General features: G+C 38.0%; 1 protein-coding gene across 10 annotated transcripts in view; it reads right to left on the bottom strand.

Moving 5' to 3' along the window:
- NAV3 (neuron navigator 3) overlaps window positions 1-21,792 on the bottom strand; it is a 531,757-nt gene that overhangs the window by 53,268 nt on the left and 456,697 nt on the right. For 8 of the 10 annotated variants that reach the window (XM_048300218.1, XM_048300219.1, XM_048300217.1 and 5 more), the window contains 4 exons: window positions 13,238-13,376; window positions 9,808-10,084; window positions 6,966-7,671; window positions 4,930-5,418 (listed from right to left, as the gene is read on the bottom strand). In XM_048300218.1, coding sequence (XP_048156175.1) covers window positions 4,930-5,418; window positions 6,966-7,671; window positions 9,808-10,084; window positions 13,238-13,376 — 1,611 coding nt within the window. The remainder of the gene's footprint in view (window positions 1-4,929; window positions 5,419-6,965; window positions 7,672-9,807; window positions 10,085-13,237; window positions 13,377-21,792) is intronic. The other 2 variants (XM_048300221.1, XM_048300220.1) reach the window with 1 other exon arrangement.

Genomic DNA, 21,792 nt, shown 5'->3' on the forward strand with positions numbered 1-21,792 from the left:
AGTCAGTGCTCCTTTAAAGCAATCCACAAGCCAAAAGTTATGCCAGTCGTTTAAGAAGGCAAAGAGTGACCATAGGATTTTCTGAAAATCTTTTGAATTCAGATGATCAAATGAAATAGGGATGAATATTCCTCAACATAAGCATAGAGTTATTGCAATTGCAGTAGAGTGAGTGTAGCAAACGCCCATTCTGTGTTTTTAAAATACTAAAGCTTACAAAGATGCTCCTAGATTTCAGATAATTGTATTAAACCATTAAGCACAGTCTCATGTAACTGTTACTTCAGACCAATAACTGCTCTAATCTTTTTAATATCTGGAATCATTCATCCACCAAAAGCTGGGTTCATTCCTTCCACAGAAACTGGACTTTTGGTAAATAGAACTGAATTTACCTCAGATCTGTAAAGTTGATAATGATAATAAAGACAATCCTTTCCTGGAAGAAGCAATGCATACATGGACAAATACCAATATAAAGTGAGGATGAGAATATCATAGTATTCTGGTATTTTCCTTTGCCATGTAAATTGGAAAAAGCAATCTTGCAGAAAGATGAATGAAGACGTAGGCTGAAGTTATCAAGCCCACAGTATCTCATTCTTTTTTGTTTATTTTGCACTGCTGAAACTGACTGCAACTTCTAAGGGGGAAATTACAGAAAGCCTTACATCCCTCATTTTCCTACCTGCCGTTGGTGAGGAGGCTGCCATGGGAAAGGGTCATAATAGCATACCCTCGAGCTACATGTAACTCTTTCAGAGCTGTTAGGCAATAAAACAAATTATTGCAAGCTAAAAAACAACTAGAGAGCTCCATGACAGGCTGGACAAAGCTGATACAGGTCTTACAAACTAGTTTCTACAAAAGGCAAGACATATAAGAAAATCTGATACATGATGCACTGTTTCACACCTTAAAACCACAACCATCAATTATGATGGTAATTTAAAATAATTGAAAGTCTTGAAGGGCCTAAGTGGATTTCAATGGACTTTCACAACCCTCAAAACAAAACATTCTTTTAAAGCAAACTGGAGCAAGCCAGTCATGTAACTAGAAACCACTTCCACTCTGCTCATCTTAAAATGCAGCTATTACTGCTGATCAGACCAGTGTTTATTTCTGTATTTCTGCATTTTTATGCCTTCCTTGCTGTGTCATTCAGATCAAGCAGAAGTCACAAATTTGCAATGCCCAACAGCAATTAAGGGTTTGAAAGAACTACTGGTGATGTGTCCACCTGGAAAATTTTACAACTTAACCCCAGAAGATGTTTTTATTTTATAGTATAAGTACCTGTATGATTTATTTCAATCCCTGTAAGTTGTAGTAAGGTAAAATACAAGTGTTCTCCCACATAGGGAGCTACACTGCTATGACAGCAGAATTAGACTTTTCTAAATATTGCTAGCGCAAAACCAGCAAAAGGCCTGAGAGAGATGCAAAACCTGCTTTCTTTCTGAAAAAGAAAATATTTTGTTAGCTTTTACCAAGCCTATTTTCTGGTTGTTACAATGCAATAGAATTTCATTGAATGACGCAAAATTTGGCGTGACTAAACTTCGACACTCCACTCCAGGAGTTGTCAGGCAGCTCTGGGTTGATGTCATACCATCGCTCAGTGGGTAGCCTGAAAACTGGGCAACATCTGATCATCCCTGGAGGGACAGGTGGGCAAATATAGCAGAGACCTTGCAGATTTGCTGCGTCCGTGAAAGGTGACTTTTTCTGGAGGCAGTCAAGGGCTACTTTCCTTCATAGAAAACGTAGATGTACCCTGAAATTTTGTTCTCGTTTTCTGTGTTCTTTCCAGCTGCATTAAATCTTTCTTAAAACTTGATGTCCCAAAGTCTCAAGTTAAAGCCTTAATGTGAAAAAGTAGAATGGGATAGCTACTTTCTAAGACTTAGATGCAATATTTTCATTTTCAAAATGCTTTGTCCCAACGGCACTACAACTCTGTACACATGTTCTGCAGAATAGCCTCAGTAATTTCCATTTTGTATCTATGCAAATCTATCCTGCCCTGTTATATCCCTTCAGAATAATAAGCCTTTGATCACACGTCTTCAGTAACTCTTTACCGACTATTCAAGCACCTTTATTTTCCCCATTTGCTTATGAGAGTGTTATTAGGAATAGCACTTAAAGCTTTAGTAAGTTCAGGATTTTTATTGCACTTACTATTTTTCCTCTATTCAGAGTGCTTGTTTTCCTACAAATTAATTAAATTAGTCTTATTTAAAAGGCTGTTAATGACTAATCCCATGTTATCTGTTACTTAAACTATTTTGTTTAATGTCTTCTGTATCTTTACAGGCAAAGTGGCCTTCCTGTAATCTCCTCGCCCTCCATCCCAGCTCTCCTCCTCACTCCTTCCTCAGCACAGACCCTTTGAAAACTCTTCTCCAGTTCTAATTACTGCAAGTTTTTCAGGCTGTGTCTGAAGCAGGGAAATGAAAAGTTCATCAGGACAGTAAACCAAAGATATTTTTAACCTTTTCATTTCCTCTTAGTATGTTTGCCATTATTGATATTTATCCATCAAATTACAGCTAATGCTTCAATGAAACACACACATATTTTTTTATCATCTATCATTAGCTCTCTCTTCTATTTCAGTTTTTCCTACACTTACTCTGCACAGACTTTACGTTGCTTGCTAGTTGTACCTCATTGTGCACTTTGGTCTTTCTGATTTTGTCTCCACCTTATATTAGTATATCTGATTATAAGGACTGCTGACTCAGTCTTTTGCAAGCTCTAGGGTGACTGAAGAAAAAGCAAAAACCTCCTTGCAGACAATTTTTAATGCTACCCTATGCTATAATTAGTATTGCCAAAGGTATTTCAAATATAATCTGAGTTTACAAAGGAAAAAGGACATAGTCTGCTGCCAAGCATATCTGCCTCCAACATTGCAAATCAATGTTTTTTTGTGAAAAAATACTTTGCTACGTGTAAGTTTTAATGCACAAAAGAGTTTAGAAACTCAGCAGTTATATCAGACCTTTCAGAAAAATCAAACTGCAAAAACCCTGTTGGGACTATAATTCAAGAAATGACACCGTTTACTCTAGCTACATGTATTTGTTTTGAGGCCAGATCAACATGAACAATGGCTCTCTCTGGACTCAATCATAATATCCCCATATGGACAAATATGAAACTTAAAAATATTGCCAACGGCAAAGTATTTGGAACCACTGAAATTGAGTCACTGAAAAAATACATAAAGTATTAGTAGTGGGGGTTGCTCAGGAGCTTATGCCAAGCCATTAATATTTGAAATGTGATGTTTAAGATCCTGTGCATAAATATAATTTCTGGCATAAATTCATACTCTTCCATATCATTCTACTGACCTCACCATCCATATATGTAGCAGAGAAGGATTTTGTAAACTTAGTATTAATAATTGATCTTTTAAGAAATATTGTCACATTCAGTTCATAGTACACAAATGCAAATTCCTATTTAAAAATTAAAGGCACAGTGCAAACTACAAATTGCTCATGTATCAGTGTATTTTTAACTACTGTATTTTTAACAATACTATGTATTGTTAGTGTACATTATATTGGGACATATATATGTTTTATAATTATTCAAATAAATAATAGAATATATTAGTATATAATAGTAATATAATTTGCAATTATATTAGTAAGAGGTGTGATTTTTAGCTGATATAGTAATACTTCTGAACGTAACATAAGAAAATGAAACCTGTGTAAAGTTTCCATCTAGAGTTCTCAAAGTTTTAATTACGGGGGTTTTTCTAATGCTGGTTCACTGAAAGTGAATTCCTTCTATGGAAAGGATGGGTATTGAAAAATCTCTGAGTTTATATAAAGGGCAAAAAAATCTTGACATTGTGTATTAAATGTCTTTTTTCCTTAAAATGTTTGTGTTGTTAAACAACTAATTAGTTTTAAAATATTTCTGACTGATTCGGTATAATTTTCTTTTTTGAGCCAAAGGCTAATGAAATATTTAATATTGATTTTGCAGTCCCCCCGTGTGAGATAAGAGTTTCACTGTCAAATCCTGAAAATTTTCATGGGAAGCGGAAGTTACTTAGTACCTAGCAAAGATTACTTTTTTCTCTCCTGCAAAAGTCAAATAAATATTCCACAAAAAAAAAAAAAAAAAAAAAAAAAAAAAAAAAAAGAAGGAAAGAAAAGAAAAAAATTTTGGTTCAACTGTGCCAGGCTAGTTGCACCTTCTCATAATGTAACTTAAATGGTAAAAAATCTGCATGTAAAAAAATTCTTTAATAGAGCAAATGGAAAAACCTTTTTTTGCATTTTTGTCTGTTCCAGACACTTGCCAGGACTGACCACATAGCAAAGATCACATCTTGTAAAGTGTCTCCCTGCCAGTGAAACTGCACTTCAGTAAGGATCTGTGTAATGATGACCATGTAAGAAGCAACTTGTGAGGACTGAGTATTTTAAGGCAAGACTGGTCAGCTAAGGCCAGGGCACACCAGATCTGCCTGTACTTTGAGCTAAAGGGAAGAGAAAAGCTGGGGTCCCACAGCTGGAGGTTTGCTTGCTTTGGAGCTGCCAAATGCTGGGACAGCAGGTGGATCCAGCATGCAGGAATCATTATGTGCCTGTTAGCTATTTACACTTGCCTTTAATTAGATAATTTTCCCCTTTTCTCTCATTGTCTCCAGAACAAGGGAACCAAAAAAAATTTCTCAAGACAGAAAAAGTGCTTGTAAAACCTTAAAAGGCAGTTGATTCCACATTGTAATGCCTTTCAGCTTTCTTTTCTTCCTTCCTTTTTCACATAAAGGACTAAGCTGCTAATTAAACAGTGTCCCTTTAGCAAAAGAGGTGGAGGGTTTATTGTTTTGGCTCCTGTCCTTTTGCCTCTCACTTATTTCGTGGTCACTGTATCTATAGGCAAGCTCACCTTTCCGAAAGAGTAGATCTGACGCTTCCAGTCCTCATGAGCAGGCTCTGAACCTCCTGAGTGCTTGTTGTCAGTCCAGAGAGAGAGCCATGATGGCTAAGAGGAAGGTCAATAGACTCGGAACTGGTGTGAAGGCTAGTCATGGACTGGTAACTTGGTGTGTCCTTACTGCCCGCTGAAGAGCTGCTCAGGTTTGCAGCCCACACAAGACCACCTGATGTGAAAGAGTGCACTGAGGCAGGACTGGAAGCCAAGGAGTGACTTAAGCTTACAACATCTGCATTTAAGTCCGAAGGTTTACTGAAGAGGGGGCTGCTGCTACCACTTTGCCCACCTGCACTGCCCATGCTGCCTGTGCCCGAGGATGGCGATTCCAGGCTGCCTTGCCGTGCCAATGTGGTACTAGGGCTGGGCATTGCCGATGTGGGTTTCACACCTTCAGTACTGGGTGCAGAGGCAGCTTTACCACTTGCCTTGGCACCAAACAACCTAAATGTAAAACAAATAGCTTTAGAGAAACTGATAGCCACATTAAACATTCATGGCGCAACATCCTAAGAGCCAAACTACACATTTTTAATTACTGCTACTAAAATCATGCCTACCTAGTTGATCAATCGCAGCGCAAGTTTTAATTCACTTAACCATATCACAATAATCATGGTTTGTTTCTTTAGAAACAGCTCTCATTCACTGCTATTCAGATGTGCTCTTTGCACAGAGACCCTCCCAGAGAGAGGCAGAATAATCACGTTTTTGTCTTATTAGTTCATAAGCAGATTACACTTTCCCCCAAATTCATTCAGTAATTAAGCGTTCCCAAGTCATTAGCTTTTAAACTCCTCACTTCTCAAATCTGCTTAAATTATTGCAACAAACATGTGCAAAAACCTTGGAAGTTTAATAAACATCTAAGTATTTGTGCAGAATTTCCTCTCGTTTTTTTTGCACAGATGGTCAGGCAGTCATCAGTCATGTAGTAACCCCTCAGACAGAATAAACTGCACCATGGCTAAAAGGGGTCAGTTTGTCTCCAAGGGCAGGAATGATAAAAGTGTATTACACATAATGTCTTCAGCAATTCTAGATATGAAAATTCTACAGTGATGATGAAAAAATAAACTGCAAGTCCTCTAAAATTTGAACTAAAAGGTCATGTGATGTTTTAATGTATTTCTGGAAATATTTCAAGCTGCAGTTAATATGCAGCTCATAAGTTAAAGGTAAATAAACACAAAACTTATCATGATGTAAAGTAAGCATGTCTAATAACGTAAGAATCCGCTTTACGTATTACCAAGCCCACTAAACTAAGGTGCAGCTCCCCAGCTGCCTGGAGATGCTGTTTTGGTAAGTAGGCACAAGAGGGCACTATTGGCTTTTCCTCCAGCCGTGCAAGCGCTCCATCCCAATTTACACTTCATCCGGATTTATACTTCCAGAAATGTTACAATAGAGCATTTACAATTGAAATTTAGCCTTGCCAATGTTTGTGTAGAAAAATGTAACGAAGCTGCTAAGTTAATGAAACGTTTCTAGCTGGAGCTGCCAACAATGTGAAAGCAAATCTAAATCTTTATAATTTAAAGAGCTCTTCAGTTCTCCATCCAGAATATGGCAATGCCTATTCCATTAACAGAATGTGCCTGAACACAGTGTCCTTCCTCCCTTTGGGGGTTTAGCACAGTATTGAGAAGAAAATTCACATGTGGCTGAACTTAGAATCATAGAATATCTTGAGTAGGAGGGGACCCATAAGGATCATTGAGTCCACCTTCTAAGCTTCAAACTGTTGTTATGGGGATGTACCTAAAATGCTTAAAGCTCAAGGAGCAGCCATTTCAGGTCTGGGAAGGTCTTTAAATCTTAAAGAAATAATTGTGTTGTATGAAAAAATTATTGCCCTCTTATTTTCCTGTGCTTGATTTGCTTGTGGCAAAATATTCCCTGAAAAGGCTTTTTGCACAGTAGTTCAACACACTGAAAATCCCTGCTTTATGTATTGCAACTTCAGGGAATCATAGAAATGCACTAACCTTCGAAACGTGGGGGAAGCAATATCTGGGTATTTGGATCCTGGCTGTCTAAGTCCTGGTGTGCCAGAGGCGCTTGCCGAAGTTGGGCTGGATTTAGGGGAACTGGACAGTGAGACGCTTTCAGAATCTGACACCACCACTTTCTCTTTTTCCTTGTCTGTCTGGTTGATGGTGACAGGGCTGGACCTCCCGGACCCGATCTTGCTTGGCTCTCGCAGCTTGGTGGCAGCAGCACCCACAGACTTGCCGCTCACATTGGAGTCGATGCTGCTGGTGCTGGAGCGGTGGCCGCCCCGACCGGGGATCCCGCTGCCGCTGGATTTCGATGGGCGAGGCAGACTTCGATATTGCAGAGTTGTCTTTGAGCTCACATGCAGGATGCCGTCATCCTGGTTTTGGGAACCATCTAAGCTCGTCTTCCTCCCTGCATTGGACTTCCCACTGATGGCTGAAGATTTTGGCATTTTTCCTAGCGTTGCTGACCCGCTTGTGATGGTCGCTCCACTTGTGGTGATCATGGTAGAAGATCCCAACCCAGACTTCTTGAATCCAAATGACCCTGTAGCTGTTGATCTCCCAATGCCAGAGGGAGGCTTTTTCCCTTCATCACCGCTGCTTTTTCCTGCATCTGATGGAGATCGCTGTATGGAGGCTCCTTTTAGGGGAGTTTTCACTTTTTCTGAAGCTTTTGCATCATCAGTTTTTCCTACGTCAAAGTATATTTGAAAAGGTCACTTGTGTTTAAGCTGCAATGCCTTAATATCTAATTTCAACACGATATGATTACAATTTCAAAATGAAAAAGCACACAAATGGAATAATTCCCCTAAGGAAACAGACCAGTTTGGTCTTTACTCTCCCATCAGCTATGTATGAGACATTACAGGTAAACATTAAGTATTAAAAGCTTGAAATTCCTCTGAGGACTTCCAGTTTCATATATAGGTAGAAAATATAGTTGTAGAAAATTATCTTGAATGAACTATGAGGAATTTTGACTAATTTTGTTCTGTTAACAGTATTTCTATATGAAAGAAGTAATGCTTGAAAATAAAACATTACATGTAATAAACATCTCCTGAAGTATGACATTAATTATGCATGTAGAAATTAATGGTACTTATAGAATTCTTTGGTTTTCACTGATTGCATCTTTTTTAGCTTATGACTAAGTTTGTTCTGGTTTTAGTTACACAAAATTATCAGGGAGAGATTACGTTATGGAAAGAATCATCTTGATCTGTAACAATATCAATTACACAAGTTAATTAGTCTTTGTCATATCCTTGATGTCTTCTCAAGATTTTTGATTTTTTGTGAGGTTTTCTTCAGTCCTGGGTAGGCTTATGACTATATAACGTATATTTCTATGTTTCTTCCATATGTTCTAAAATTTTATTGTAACATGCAGCAAGGTTGAAATAAGGTGTTCTAACAATGTTCTCTTATTATTTTAAAGGTGTTCTCTTATTATTTTAAAAATCGATAAAAATTGCCATTTCAATTCTAATTTCTCTCCAAGCATTTGTACACTATATAATATATATAGTATACTCCTAATAACTCCTAAAACATACTAAAGTTTTTAATTTACTCATCAAGTGATTATGGAAGCTTTGGAGGTGGATGACCTAAATTCTCTTAAGAAACTAAAATGTAATAAAGAGCAACACCTGCAAAGCAGAACTAAATCCACTCATGCTTTTATCCAGTACACATTTTATGCTACACAAACAGATGCACATGCCATGATACAGATAGACTCTGACCCAGCAAACATACAGATCATTAGTAGTTAAGGCCTCAATTCTGTCTTGCACAGTGGCTGCCTGATCACCTTCAGCAAAACCGATCTGGGAAGCTTAGCTTGGCGTGCAGCAAACCTTTTAGTATATCCATTTTTAATTGCTCTTAGAGTGTTATAGTTTCTGTATCCGTATGATTACCACAGCAATGCTCCTCAGGGATCTCACAGACCAGAGACTGACCAACGTTTAGCAGTTCCAAATTGCAAAGAAACAAAAATGGTTCACAAAGGGTAGGAATTTATTCTGAGAAGATCTTTGTTAGCTGTCTTTACAACTGGGGGTTGAAGCATGCCCATGCACTGTTTTGTCAGGACATGATAAAGCTCCAGAAAATGTCCTACTGAGAATTCACATTTCTTCAGTAAAATGATGGATTAGGATTAGATGGTCTTAATAAATATCTCTTTCACCAGCTTTGGATTTTTTGCTTGAAAACTAGATTGCAGAAGTGGTTACTCCTTCTGAGAGGCCTTCCAAAATTAGGTAAGAGGGCATTTAGCACTGAAAATGTGTAAAAAGACATTTTTTACAATTTTTTATTGCTTAACAGTGGTCTGTAGAACACCCATAGTATGTGGAATGTGATAACTCAGCTTTAGTTCAGAAATAACTAGAAATATAATTTTGAGTCCCCTTCCTTGAATATTCAATCTTTTTGACTCAGCTTCTAATATTTGGCCATTTCTATGCAAATGTTGAATTATCAAAGGCAAGGTTTTCTAGAGAATAAGGGGATGAGTCCAAAAATACTTCTAAGAATTCCTTAATAGACATTGACATACACAAATGATAGTACAACAAAATGCAATCACAGTTTTTGTTATGGATGCACCCATGTGTACTTAATAAATTATTATTATGCATGTAGCAAACTAACTGTTATAGAAATGAAAAAGTTGATATAATATTACAATATGGGCTTGAAGTCATTTACGGGAGGAGAGAACAATATGCATATAGTATATATATAGAGAGAGAGAGTACCCATCAATTATTTTAAGACCACTGTAATCTGAACTACAGAAGTTTCCTACCTGGGGTCTTGAGTGCGCTTGTTCCTGCTTTGTGCCTGGACTGAGTTGTTCCTACTTGTGCAGTCATGCCCCTCCTCCAAGATCCAGTCTGTGATACAGAGAGAGATGTCTTGTGCCCCCCCTTCTCTGACTCTTCAGACAGCCCTGAGGGAAGGCCTTTCCACTTGCCACCGCTGTCTACGCTGCTGTCGAAGTCTTCCTCTGGTTTCTTCAGTTCTTCAGTGCTGCCCCAAGTTTCACTGTCTGTAACTGAGCGTTTCTCTGAGTCTGTCTTCAGCTACAAGAGATTCCATGAGAAATGGTCAGTCCCAGAATCTCCATTATTTGCTGATTTCTTAAATCATAGTAGGGGAGGAGAATTTGGTCTATTTGCAGCAATGGCCACAGAAACTTTCCTTCTAAAACATTAGTATCCTGATTCCAAAAATTTAAAAAACTACAAAACATACCCATCGGGGTTGACATTTCTCTTTTTTTTTAATTTCAGAAGATTTCATAATGAAGTGAAATATAATTTACTCTAATCAGTGGTGATGCCCTATTGTTCCTCAACTCCGTCTGAATTTCAGAAGGGAATCACTGTGCTGAGAGGTTTTACTAAAAGCTTGGGTAAATGAATTCCTAAATATACTACCTCAGTCTGGCTTCTTGACTTTTCCTACCCAAGATTTCAAGTGACTGGATTAGGAATACTGCTCCAGCAGAACAGAGTATGTTGTGCCACCAGTGAGCAAGGATAGCATCTTCCACAAAAATATTCATGCTACAGCTGATGGCTTTTCCACTAGTCCGTCTCCACAGAAATGAATTGTTTCCAACAAGAAGCTCTCTCTATCAACTAACAGAGCAGAAGAGAAGCTATGCCAGCACTACTCATCTATGGTGTCAAGGCAAGAAGCTGGGCTCATGTTCCATCTGAAACTTAGACCCATGTGGAGGATGCACCAGCGGGGACCTAACCCCCCTGTGGCATCTCCTTCCCTGAGGCATGCTGATAAGGGAGTGCTGCAAGGAGCAGCCCAACAAGACAAGGCAGAAGCTGTGAAAATGGCTTAAATAGAAACAGAGACTGACCCTACCCTCTGTGTTTGACAAGACTGGTGCTCTTTGTGCTGACAGGCTGTTTGGTGTAACTCTTCCTTGTGTGTTTTTTTGCAGCCTCCTGACCTCAGACTGAAACCTTATTTGCACGTCACCCTCTCACCACTCCTGCTTGCCTCTGCCCCTCTTTAACAGCAAAAATATGGTGCTGCTCTCAGGTATCACCAGCCTAAGAGGGGCTGCAAAATGGAACACATTGAGGGACAGGCTATTTATTATTCTGTGCTGTCACAGCTCCTTCACCACAGAGACCCCTCTGTGGCTGCTTCCTAAGCACTGCTGTCATAAGTAGGATTAATACTGACTTGATGACCAACAGAATAATCCGTTCCTGTTTACATATTTGTCAGCTGAAGTGTACAAAATGCAAAAGATCTCTGTATTTCCATAATTGCATATGTTCTTTGGACATGCTAGCACAGATTATGGGTAACGATTAATGGGAAAAAAGCCCAAGTAAATACCTACAAAAATATTGCAGGGTCCTTCAGAAGAGAGTTTTTAAAGTTATTGTTACAACATGCTTACAGACATTTTCCCATAAATGACTGTAAATATATACATTTTTAAAGCAAACTGCATAATTTCAAAAAAATGAGTAGTACAATACTTTCTAAAAGCCTCTCTTCATCATTATCATGCTTTTAATAGGAAAATGACAACAAAATATGCAATTTCTGTCTCAGTCTATAGCCTTCCTGCTCCAATCACTTAAAAAGACTGATAAAGGGATCTCTGTGTTGCAGTGTATCTAAGACCTGGAGAACAGCTGGCAAAATGTATTCTGTTCATCTCAGCTTCTGACTGAGATTGCCAGCTAGCATGGAATACAGTGAGTTCTGCTTAATCTGCCTGGTAAAGGCATACCTGATAAAGGTCTGTTCCTAGTCTTCATAATATAAAGAAACTCTGGAATGAAAGCAAAACTTGAACATGCACTGCATCTCTGTCTATCGCTGAACAATTTGTGAATAAAACAGAAGCTTATTACAGAGCAGCTAGAACATGAGATAATCCAAATGAAAACAAAACCACAAAGAGTTAAATGGTCAGCCTGAGATTTTTCAATCCTGGTAACTATGCAGTGGAACAAGTAAGCCAGAACTAGCTGGCCATCATTGCTGATGTGAAAGGGAAGAGGCTGATCTCCAGTTAGCAACCATGGAAGTCCCTGATGGAGTGAGAAAGGCAAGAGTAAGGGCTGAAGAATATTTGCATTAGTGTGAATTTGCATGAGTACAGCATTCGTCTGATATCTGTCCTGTTGGAGATTTAAGTAATTTTCATTCCAAAAGTAACTATATTTCCCTGTTGTTTGGGGGAATGACAAACACGTGTTTTTCTCCGGCTCACAGAGTCTGCTACAATATACATCTACAAAAGAGACCTCTGAACTGCAGACACTGTCTGAACTGCAGGAGTCTAAATGGAATCAGAAGTGTCAACCTTGTGTCCTGAACACTTGACATCAAATCACTGGAGGCAACCACTGTTCCCCTATGCTGAGCGTTCAGTCTTGAAGTTCCCTGCTTGTAAACAGGAGATGACATGGCAGAGAATACTTTCCTATTGAGACAAAATTTTCTGGTTTTCTTTCTTTTTTTGGGTGGAACCAAGTCCTGCAGGGATTCTGTACTGACTTTTCTATCACTTGCAATTTTGAGGGGAGCTGGGAAGAAAAGCTTCGATACCTGGGACAAGAGCTTTACATACACAGACACACACACACACGTGTATATGTGTTATGTATATAGTTTGTATATAGTTTGTGGCTGTATGCTATTAAGAATTCTATTTTGACACTGTGAATTTTCACCTTGCATTGACACTTTCATCCCTGGACCTAAGCGGGGAGAAGAGAATCTCTGCCATTTGAAAGGACAGTACAGACTGTATATTTCTTCCCTAATATGTTCCAGCTCATAAAAGACAAAAGATACATTATTTTTTATTGTGTTATCTGTTGAAAGAGATATTCCAAATGAGCTGAAGTGAGTAGAAATCCATGCATCACAGATCAGTCATATTGTGTTTGTTTTGTGTTAGGGTGCAGCAGGGGCTGGGAACAGTGGGGGCTCCCCCAGGGTGGGCAGAGCTGGGTCTCACCAGCCAGCACCTTCAGCAGTGATGTGTGCCCTGGGAGCAGGGAATTTGGGATGTCAGCTCACAGCCCAAGGTTGGGTCAATGGGGTCTATGGCTTCTTGCATTCAGATGTAATAGAGGATTTTGTAAAATACGAATATTTAATTTGTTCAGAGGCATTGATACCAAACTTTTTCTTTTGTTATCCTGCATGCTTGGGGGGTGTTGCAACAAATGGCTACTCACCTGGGCATGAGTGTTCTTCCTTGAAGAGGCTGTTATGTTGGAGTAAGAGCTGACAGATGAGGTGGTATTCAAATCATCTGTGCTGAGGTTGTCAAGAGTGTCACTGAGGCCACTGCTAACTGAGCTGCTGTCATCCCAGCTGCAGAGAAAGGAACACATCTGCTTTACATACTGTGTCTCAATAGGCAGAAAGCATCTCAAAATCAATAGATGCCATTACTTATTTTTCAAGTGATTTACCAGAAACTTTTCAGTAGTATTTCCTAAGGTACAATGAATATTATTCTTCAGACATTTAAATTAATTATTAACTCCCAGTGAAGTGGTTGCTTGTTCAATTAATGAAAGATGCAGGAGTCCTTAAAAAATTAAGATCAGGTCTAAGTGTAAGTCATTAAAACAGTTTGTTTCATGTTTCACTGCAATCACATTCACTCCACCAGCAGGGAAATCCATTAAGCCTATCTGATACCGCTAGCCAAAACATTATTAATATCTTGGAGAACACCTGATGAATTTCCAGGCTATTTAAAAGGAGTATCTTTTCTGCAGCCTAATCCACTGTCAGCAAGAAGCCAGTATTTTCAAAAATTTTATTTTATTCTCTTCAGTCTGTGTCTAGCTGGTGCAATGTCATCAAAATAGGAATCCCTGAGCATACAGTCACTGGAGCTGACAGAGAACATGTTATACATCTCTGAAGAAACACAGTCTGTCAACTGTCCTGCTTTGGGAGATAGAGGCAAAGGATGCAAATGAGGAGAGAAAGGCTGCTCTTAGAGACATGTCATTACCAAATCTCACAAAAGCCTTGCTTTTGCACAGAAGGGAGGTTGATCTGTGTTTCTCAGACTTTTGTCCAGAACTGCTTCTCTCTGGCATTACATTTTGACTTTTAGCTTATTGCCACATACAGCATTATGCTCCCAGTTTTGCTACATCTCCACCTGTTAATCTAGTTTTAGATTATTCGGAGGCCAAAAGTTTGAAAAAAAATTCACCTTATCACTTTCAGTGTGATTCATCTCCTATAGTTTTAGGTATATAAAAGTAAGGTATCTCATTTAAATTATCTAGATGTCCTCTCTAACCAGTATTAAAAACAGCCTCCTCCAGGAGGTAATTCCTCCTGGCTTAAAGTGTCTCAGGCTTATAGGATAAACTGTCCACTGAAGGTCCCTCTTTTTGTCTTTTCCTCTCCTGGAGAAGAGAGGGTTGAGAAAGCATCTTCTAGATATATAACTTCTGGAAAGACAAAGCTAGGTGCTTAAATGTGCTGATAAAGTGCAAAACACTTTTTTATCCTTGTTTTGCTGTAGCCTCATCAGCCACTTTTTAGAAAAAGAAATGAAATTCAATCCCACAGTCAAATTAAAGCTCAGTACCATTGCTAGTCATTCAGAGTGAACAAGGAAAATACCAGTGAATCCTTATTTTACATTTGGAGTTTTGGGAGACAGCAGCAGTGACAGGGAACTGCATGGAATAAATGTGTGCTGATGCACTAGAAAGTTCAGTGCACCAGTCCTGTATCATAGCAACTGCAGCAAGCATTACCTTCCTTTTGCAAAAGGTAGAAAATCACATTTGTAAACCAGCTCAGTGGCAAGATAAACATATTTCAGAGGGCAAGAATTTATTACAGTGCTGCACTTTCCACTGCTGAGTACAATGACTACAAATAAATATGTCTTCTGCTACATTTCCAGGTAATAAACATGCAAGTGATTTAATAATGAAATTATAATACCATACATTATAGGCTGTCAACATTCATCTAAGAACCATCTCTGAAGCACTAGTCATTTAGACTTTCTGATTTTTTTCACTGTCTAATGTGATGCATAATTTCACTGATGCTCAAAAGCCATTATTAACATGCTGTGTAACACATGGGAATATACCTTTAGAACAGTGTTAAGGCTGAGAACCTTAAGGATGGATAAAACTGTAAATAATATTAAATGTGATTAGGTTGTAGAAAAGACAGTTTAACCTCATTAAAAGCTGGTTTTTGAAAAAGAAAATAAAGATCATAAACCAAATCCAAAATGATACATATTAGATACTTCCAGAAGAAACATGAGCTTTTAATGCATAACATTCATGTCAAATAATATTTGACCATCAGTTTTCTGAGTCTACCTAAGACCCTGAGGACCAAATTTCATCCTGCTTTCCCCATGTCTGTTATTCTATTCTATTTTAATTTTTCATACTTCATTATGTGTTCCTTCTTCTCTGTAAGAAAATTCACATTTTATAAATTCTGAAATAGTTCAGCTGAGTCACAAGATATAACTATGTTCTCTACAGCCGAAGTTTTCAGGCAAAAATTACTATGACTTTCTATTATGGCTTCTCTATGGTGTTTCACACTTATCACACCTCACTCACCAGTGGATTATTAGTGGGTTTGGGGAACACTTGTGGCCACCTTGTAAGTTGTATAGAAGATTATTCTGACACCTCCACTACTAACCTTTCAGAGTCATCACTGTATTTGTCTGGATTTTTTTTTTCTCTTATGATAGGTGCTCAAGATATTTTATAAATTTGGGGGTTTCATACACCAAAATTTCTCACAATATTCAGTATGCCTGTAAAAACCAGGACTATCGAAACCCGCGTTCTTTCTGGCATATTCTAAGGACTGTTAAGAGATTAATTCCAACTTGTCACAATGTTTCATACCAGCCTTTTGAAAAGACATGGTAAAACCTGAAAACTCCAACAGAAAAGACCATATCAGCCACCCTTTTGGCAAGGAAGATTGCTGGTTTTACTTATTTTAATGTATTATCCAAAGTTGTTTTAACTTGCAGCCAGATTTTTATATTTCAGTATTTTTTGTTTCTACTTTTACAGACCTCTTTCCCAAAATCTAGATAGTAGAGTTGCTATCAGACACGTGAATATGTTTTTGATAATGAAAATGCCTTGCTTATAATTTACAAAAAAATTATTGATGATTCATAATAATGTATCCTTCAAACTAGTAAACTCATGACAGAAATATCTGATAAAATTATTCTGCATCACTTTGAGATTGAAAACCAAATAGTCGGAGTCTGCAGCAAACTATAGTTTTAGTTCTTGTTCCTCCTACACTTCATTAAAACAATATTCACTTATATTTTATTATATTGGCTATGATTCATCTTTCATTTTTATTTTTCATTTACTTTTCTCTTTTTCACACATTCTATAGAGTCTATGATAGGTCATGTTAGTACTGCTGCACATTAATGCCTGACACCACTTTGCTGTTAAAAACCACATTTTAGCCTACTTATAACGTTGACAAAATTTCCTTCTTTTATTTTTTCTTGGTGTCAGACTCAGGCTGATTTCTTTAAGAGGAAACGTCAGCAAACGGTGTTCAGCTGCCTGGGAGACTGAGGCTAAGAGGAAAGTGCCTTGTTTTGACACGTTCTGGCAACTTTTACTTTGAGAAACCCCTGGATCCCAAGAGGATCTGGAGAAGAACCTTTATATTCAGCAAGCCATAATCTTCTCATTAAGGATATGAATTTTGCTATTTCTAAGAGAAATCTTCTTAAATCTGGATAATTCATTATTGTCTTCAAAATCACTGCTTACATGTACCTGACAGATTTTTATTTTCAGCCGCTCAGCTCATTCTGCTTTGTCTGGGTTCAAATCACCAAATAGAAAACAAGCAAACAGTCCAGTAGTCACTGCTCTCATTGTGAATCCATGTAACAGCACAGTTTTTGATAACACAATCACATTTTATTTTTTCTCTAGAAGTGCTTAATTAATTTAGTGCTTGTAGGAGGTCTGCTTTAGGGATGAATCTGAATTTTGCATTATGGAAAGACACCTTCTGTCTCCTTTCAAAGAATTTGAAAGTTCTGTAACAAATGGGAGTATATGAAGCATGACTGAATCCCCTGGTGTACCAGACTCCCTGCAATCTGCAAGGTGACTGCTTTAACCAACTTTTTAAAATAAATTGGACGCCAATAAAGAGATTTGAATTTACTTTAGTGTTTTGCATTTGACTTTCAAAGATTTAATGCATGGAAATCTGTGCTTTGAACCTACATTTTGCTGCAGGGATACCTTAAAATTTAGGTTACTATCAACTCAAATTGCATGTCAAAACCCAGCACCTCTTTTTTGGCCTTACTATTGCTGTACCTCAGCTTTACATCTGTAAAACAGAGACAGTACATGCACAAATGGTTAAAATTATGGCCACTGTGCTACAGCTTCCATCCAAAAACCTCATACCCTCTGACTTTGCCCAGACTCTTTGCAGTAACCTCACCAATATTCTTTCTGCTGAGATCTGTATTTTCCTTTGATGTACTAGTTATGCCAATGAGATTATTTGTACTAGCTAAAACTCATCCCCTAATTCTAGCCTGCATCTTTCAAATCTGAACAATTCTTGCCTCTTTTGAAGCAAGAAAAAACACTTCTGCTGGAGAAGACTTCCACTCCATCACTAATTGGTGAAGGTGGCTGTGAATATTGTACACATCTCAGGGCTTCACAAATTGCTTCAAATGCTTCAAGCAAAGTTTCAACTCCTTGACCTTATCAAATACTCCATAAAGTTGAGAAATCCATGACTTGCTACCTACACAGTTTGTTAGTCTCCAGTATTACTCTTTGTCTCACTTTCATTAGCATGTGCTAGTACTGAAAAGATCTCCTCATAATAATCCTCTCATTGACCTCCCTACCACATAGCGATCTGGAAATAGCAAGGTGTCTGAAGTTTAAACACACGGTGCTAACATCAGTATGTAGAGCTGAACAAAGATTACAAACACATTCCAACAAGTATTCTCTCAAATGGAAAGATAAATTGCACTCAACTGTGCTCATGAAAATTTTTTGTCTGCTTTCCACAAGTATTGGGGGGGGAGGGGGGTGGAATTAACACACTGAAGTATATGAAACAAATGAAGAAATATTTTATACAAAATAAGACATTATTTCACACAGCAGGCAGGCAAGCAGTACAGCTTTAGGCCAAAGATGCAATTAGACTGTAGCCTATGTAATGAGGACCTGCAGAAAATATGCAACATATTTTTCTAGACTTTTGCATGATGTCTGGAAGTAAGAATGCACTGGATGAGGAGAGCGATGAATCCTGATGGTATGTGACAAGGGGAAGTGGTATTAACAATCTCTTTGGTCCATTGATACCTAAAATATTCTCCTTTCAAAGTCCCTGTTTCAGAAAATCAAAGCAGTCTAGTTGCCAACAAGACATGACAGAGCACTTAGACATGGTCATTGTTTCATCCACCCTTCCTGTTTCTACTTCCAGCATTCTCCTACAAGCCCTTAAACTTGCCAGCTTATTGAAGTTCACCATACTGATAAGCTGGGTTGGTGCCTGAAATTTGTTCCAGCATTGGCATACTTAATTAATTTTTGAGAGCTCCTCCAGCCGAAGTCCCTAAGTATGCAAATAAAAAAGCTTTTCACAAGAAGATCATCAGACACAGCAAGACTCCAATCAATGTGCTACCAAGCACACCAGAAAATTATGGTTCCTTCAATGTATCCAGCCCATGGCACAGTTTGACAAGTTTCTGGCATTGTTTTCTTTTGTTCATTACCCATTTTTGCAAGCAGAAGCGGGAGCTACAGCTTTCAAAAATACAACTCTAGAAAACAAAACCAAAACCTTTCATCTTAAAGTATTCATTTAATCAGAAAAACTGCTCTCTCTGGGGACTTTTTCAGTTTGTAACTGAATGAAAATAGCACTGCTTTTGTCGCATGCTTTGTACTGCACATGAAGAGCTTCAGACCACAGCAATAGGCACACATACTTGATCAGGAACGAGAAATCCTTAGTCACATTCTTGCTAATGCCAATGGAACTCACATATCCCTGGGGACTTTTGTATGGATTTGTGATTCAAGGAATCTGAACACGTTTAGCAAAACAACCTTTACTTGCTTTTTATAGCAACTTTGAGCTTTCAAATTGTGAAGCCCTTTTAAACACTTCTAAATCCTTCATTGCCATGGTAGGTACATGCAGGGTAGCACCCAAGTGTCTTTCTCCTGCTGGGGGGAATGGTCTTAGAGGACAAATAAGACAACTGAGATCATGACACAAGAGTAGCATTCAGAGCTAAACAGAAACTTGACTTCTGAATGTTTGAGGAGCTACAAATCCATACTGAGAGCAGGTCAATGGTGAGCAGTAAGGTGTTAACCCCTTCTCTGCCTGCATCCAGCTCGTTGTTTTATGTCAATGAATGCCTAGATGCTGCGGGTCTCCCTGTCTCTTTCTTAGAGCCTCTGGATGTCACTACACAATTTTTCATAGAAACTGTAGAGGTACGAGAAACACCAGGAATTTCTTTGATTAGTATAGCATACTTCCATGTTTGCCAAAGATGCTAGTACAGTAGTCTACTGCAGTGGATAGGACTGGGACATCCAGTTACAATGGATAGTTATTTAAATTACAGTGTTCTGAAAATACAAAATACCTAGATTTAGGTGCCTGTGAGGTGGACAGCTACCTGGGGTGTAAGACAATTTGTGCCACTGATGTGCAAGGCATCTATATTAAATGTGAGTTAGGAAATAAAAGGTTGGCATTCAATCCCCTAAGTAGTCAACTGACAAAGGCAGGTACATACAAAGGGTAAGCAGGAAAGACTGGAGAGATAACAACAAAGAAAATGACTTAAACTATATGCCAACAGCAGAAAGTTTGAACTTAGTACACCTTTACTTTACTCACACAAGTTAAGCAAGTGGAAAATAGTGTTTAAGCTACTTCTATACACATAAAATCCATAAAACGGAACAAAATGCAAAAATCAGCCTCCACAACACACTCCATGGGGGTGGTCATTGCTTCTCTACAGTGCACCAGTGAAGTGAATATTAACATGCATTCTGGGCTGCTGCCATGAACTCTCTCTTCTGACACCCATATTTCAGGTCATGTTCCAGAAGAGTAAGGCAGGATTCAGCTGAATATAAAGATTTTATAGCTACGTCCATAATTGACTTTTGAGAACAGAAATGATCTCTTAGCTCATTAAGAGGAAAAGATAAGAAAATAATTGGACAGTTTTACTTAAAGCAACTCCTCACTAACATGCCAATATATCAGCTGGCAAAATTTCTCCTTCAAAGTTCAATTCAACATGAATTAATCCCTTTTAAATCTTCTACTGTGATCTCAGCTGCTCATTATTCATGGAACAGCTATGCTGACCCTTCACAGACAGATTCAAGAGGGCACAGAGTTTGTAAAATCAATACTTTTCTTCATTCCACAGACTGTGCGAGCCAAAGCCCAGGCCCTGAATCAAACTAGAAACTTGCAGGAACCATAAATTTCCCTATAGCTATGCTATGCTTGTAGCTAAATGAAAACATTGCCAGTTGGACTCATACTTCACCACTTTTTCCTCAGCAAGTGCAATCCATTACCTGTCATACTGCAATAAGGTGACTACTGAAGCCTTAATCCTGAATTACTTTGAGGTCACAGGGAGAAAATCACGCCATGTACATTTCAAAATGGATGCACTCAGCATATTCGAAGGAAAATTGTTTAGGGTTTAAAAGAATAGGAATGCATTTATGCACCTGCTTTCATGCAGTATCACTTCGCAAGGATTCTTTATTCCATGTTAGAAATTTATTGTATAAGAAGATCCAATTAGAAAATTATATCCTACTACAGAAAATACAGCTAGCCCAAGAGCACAATTAGAGAAAAACGCATTTTTGCAAGGTCAGTTAATTTCCATATTCTTCCAAGCATTTAATAAGTGCCTTAAGAAATAATTTGGTTTTAGAGCCAGCAGGGGAAAAAAAAAGAATTGATGGAAGATTTACATTCCTTGAGATAATTATACATACCTTGCAAAACCTGCATACCCACACCACAGGATCTGAGTAAGTCTTTGCCAGAATTCCTTCTGGTTTCCACTTATTTCTGAATACAACACTTAATCTGACATGATAGGGACAGCAGAAAGTCATTACTTAGCTCTAAATTCATAACAGAATGTATCAACAATCAGAAGAAGAAATTTTGCAAAATGAAATTTAGGCAAGCGTTACTTGAATAAAACAATAAATATCCAACCAGGAAGATACTTTATTTCTGGAATGTACAGGGTTGGGGTTTTTTTTACATGAGGCAGATAAACAGCATCCATTTTTAATTATATTTTGAACAATCTTTGGAAAATACTAATATATGGGCTGAAGCAAGATGTAAGGAAGTAATTCCATCAAGAGCTGTTGACAATACCATAACAAGCCAAGGGAGAAAATCTTTTGATGGAATTATTTTCCTGCTGCCGTTTGTTAAGTTTTCTACACACTGGATGCAAGAGATGTTTCAATTTTTCAAATGCAGATTCAGACAAGTTAATTAACATCAGTTGAATGGACATAAAACAAAATACAAAGTGCCTATGCTGTTCTTCAGAAGATAAAAAACAATTTAAAGCCCTACTAGTTCTTGTTACCTCATCACTTTACAAAGTAAAGATTTCATTCTTCACTTTGTATATGGC

Source organism: Corvus hawaiiensis, chromosome 4 (assembly GCF_020740725.1).
Source record: "Corvus hawaiiensis isolate bCorHaw1 chromosome 4, bCorHaw1.pri.cur, whole genome shotgun sequence".
Classification (NCBI taxonomy): Eukaryota; Metazoa; Chordata; class Aves; order Passeriformes; family Corvidae; genus Corvus; species Corvus hawaiiensis.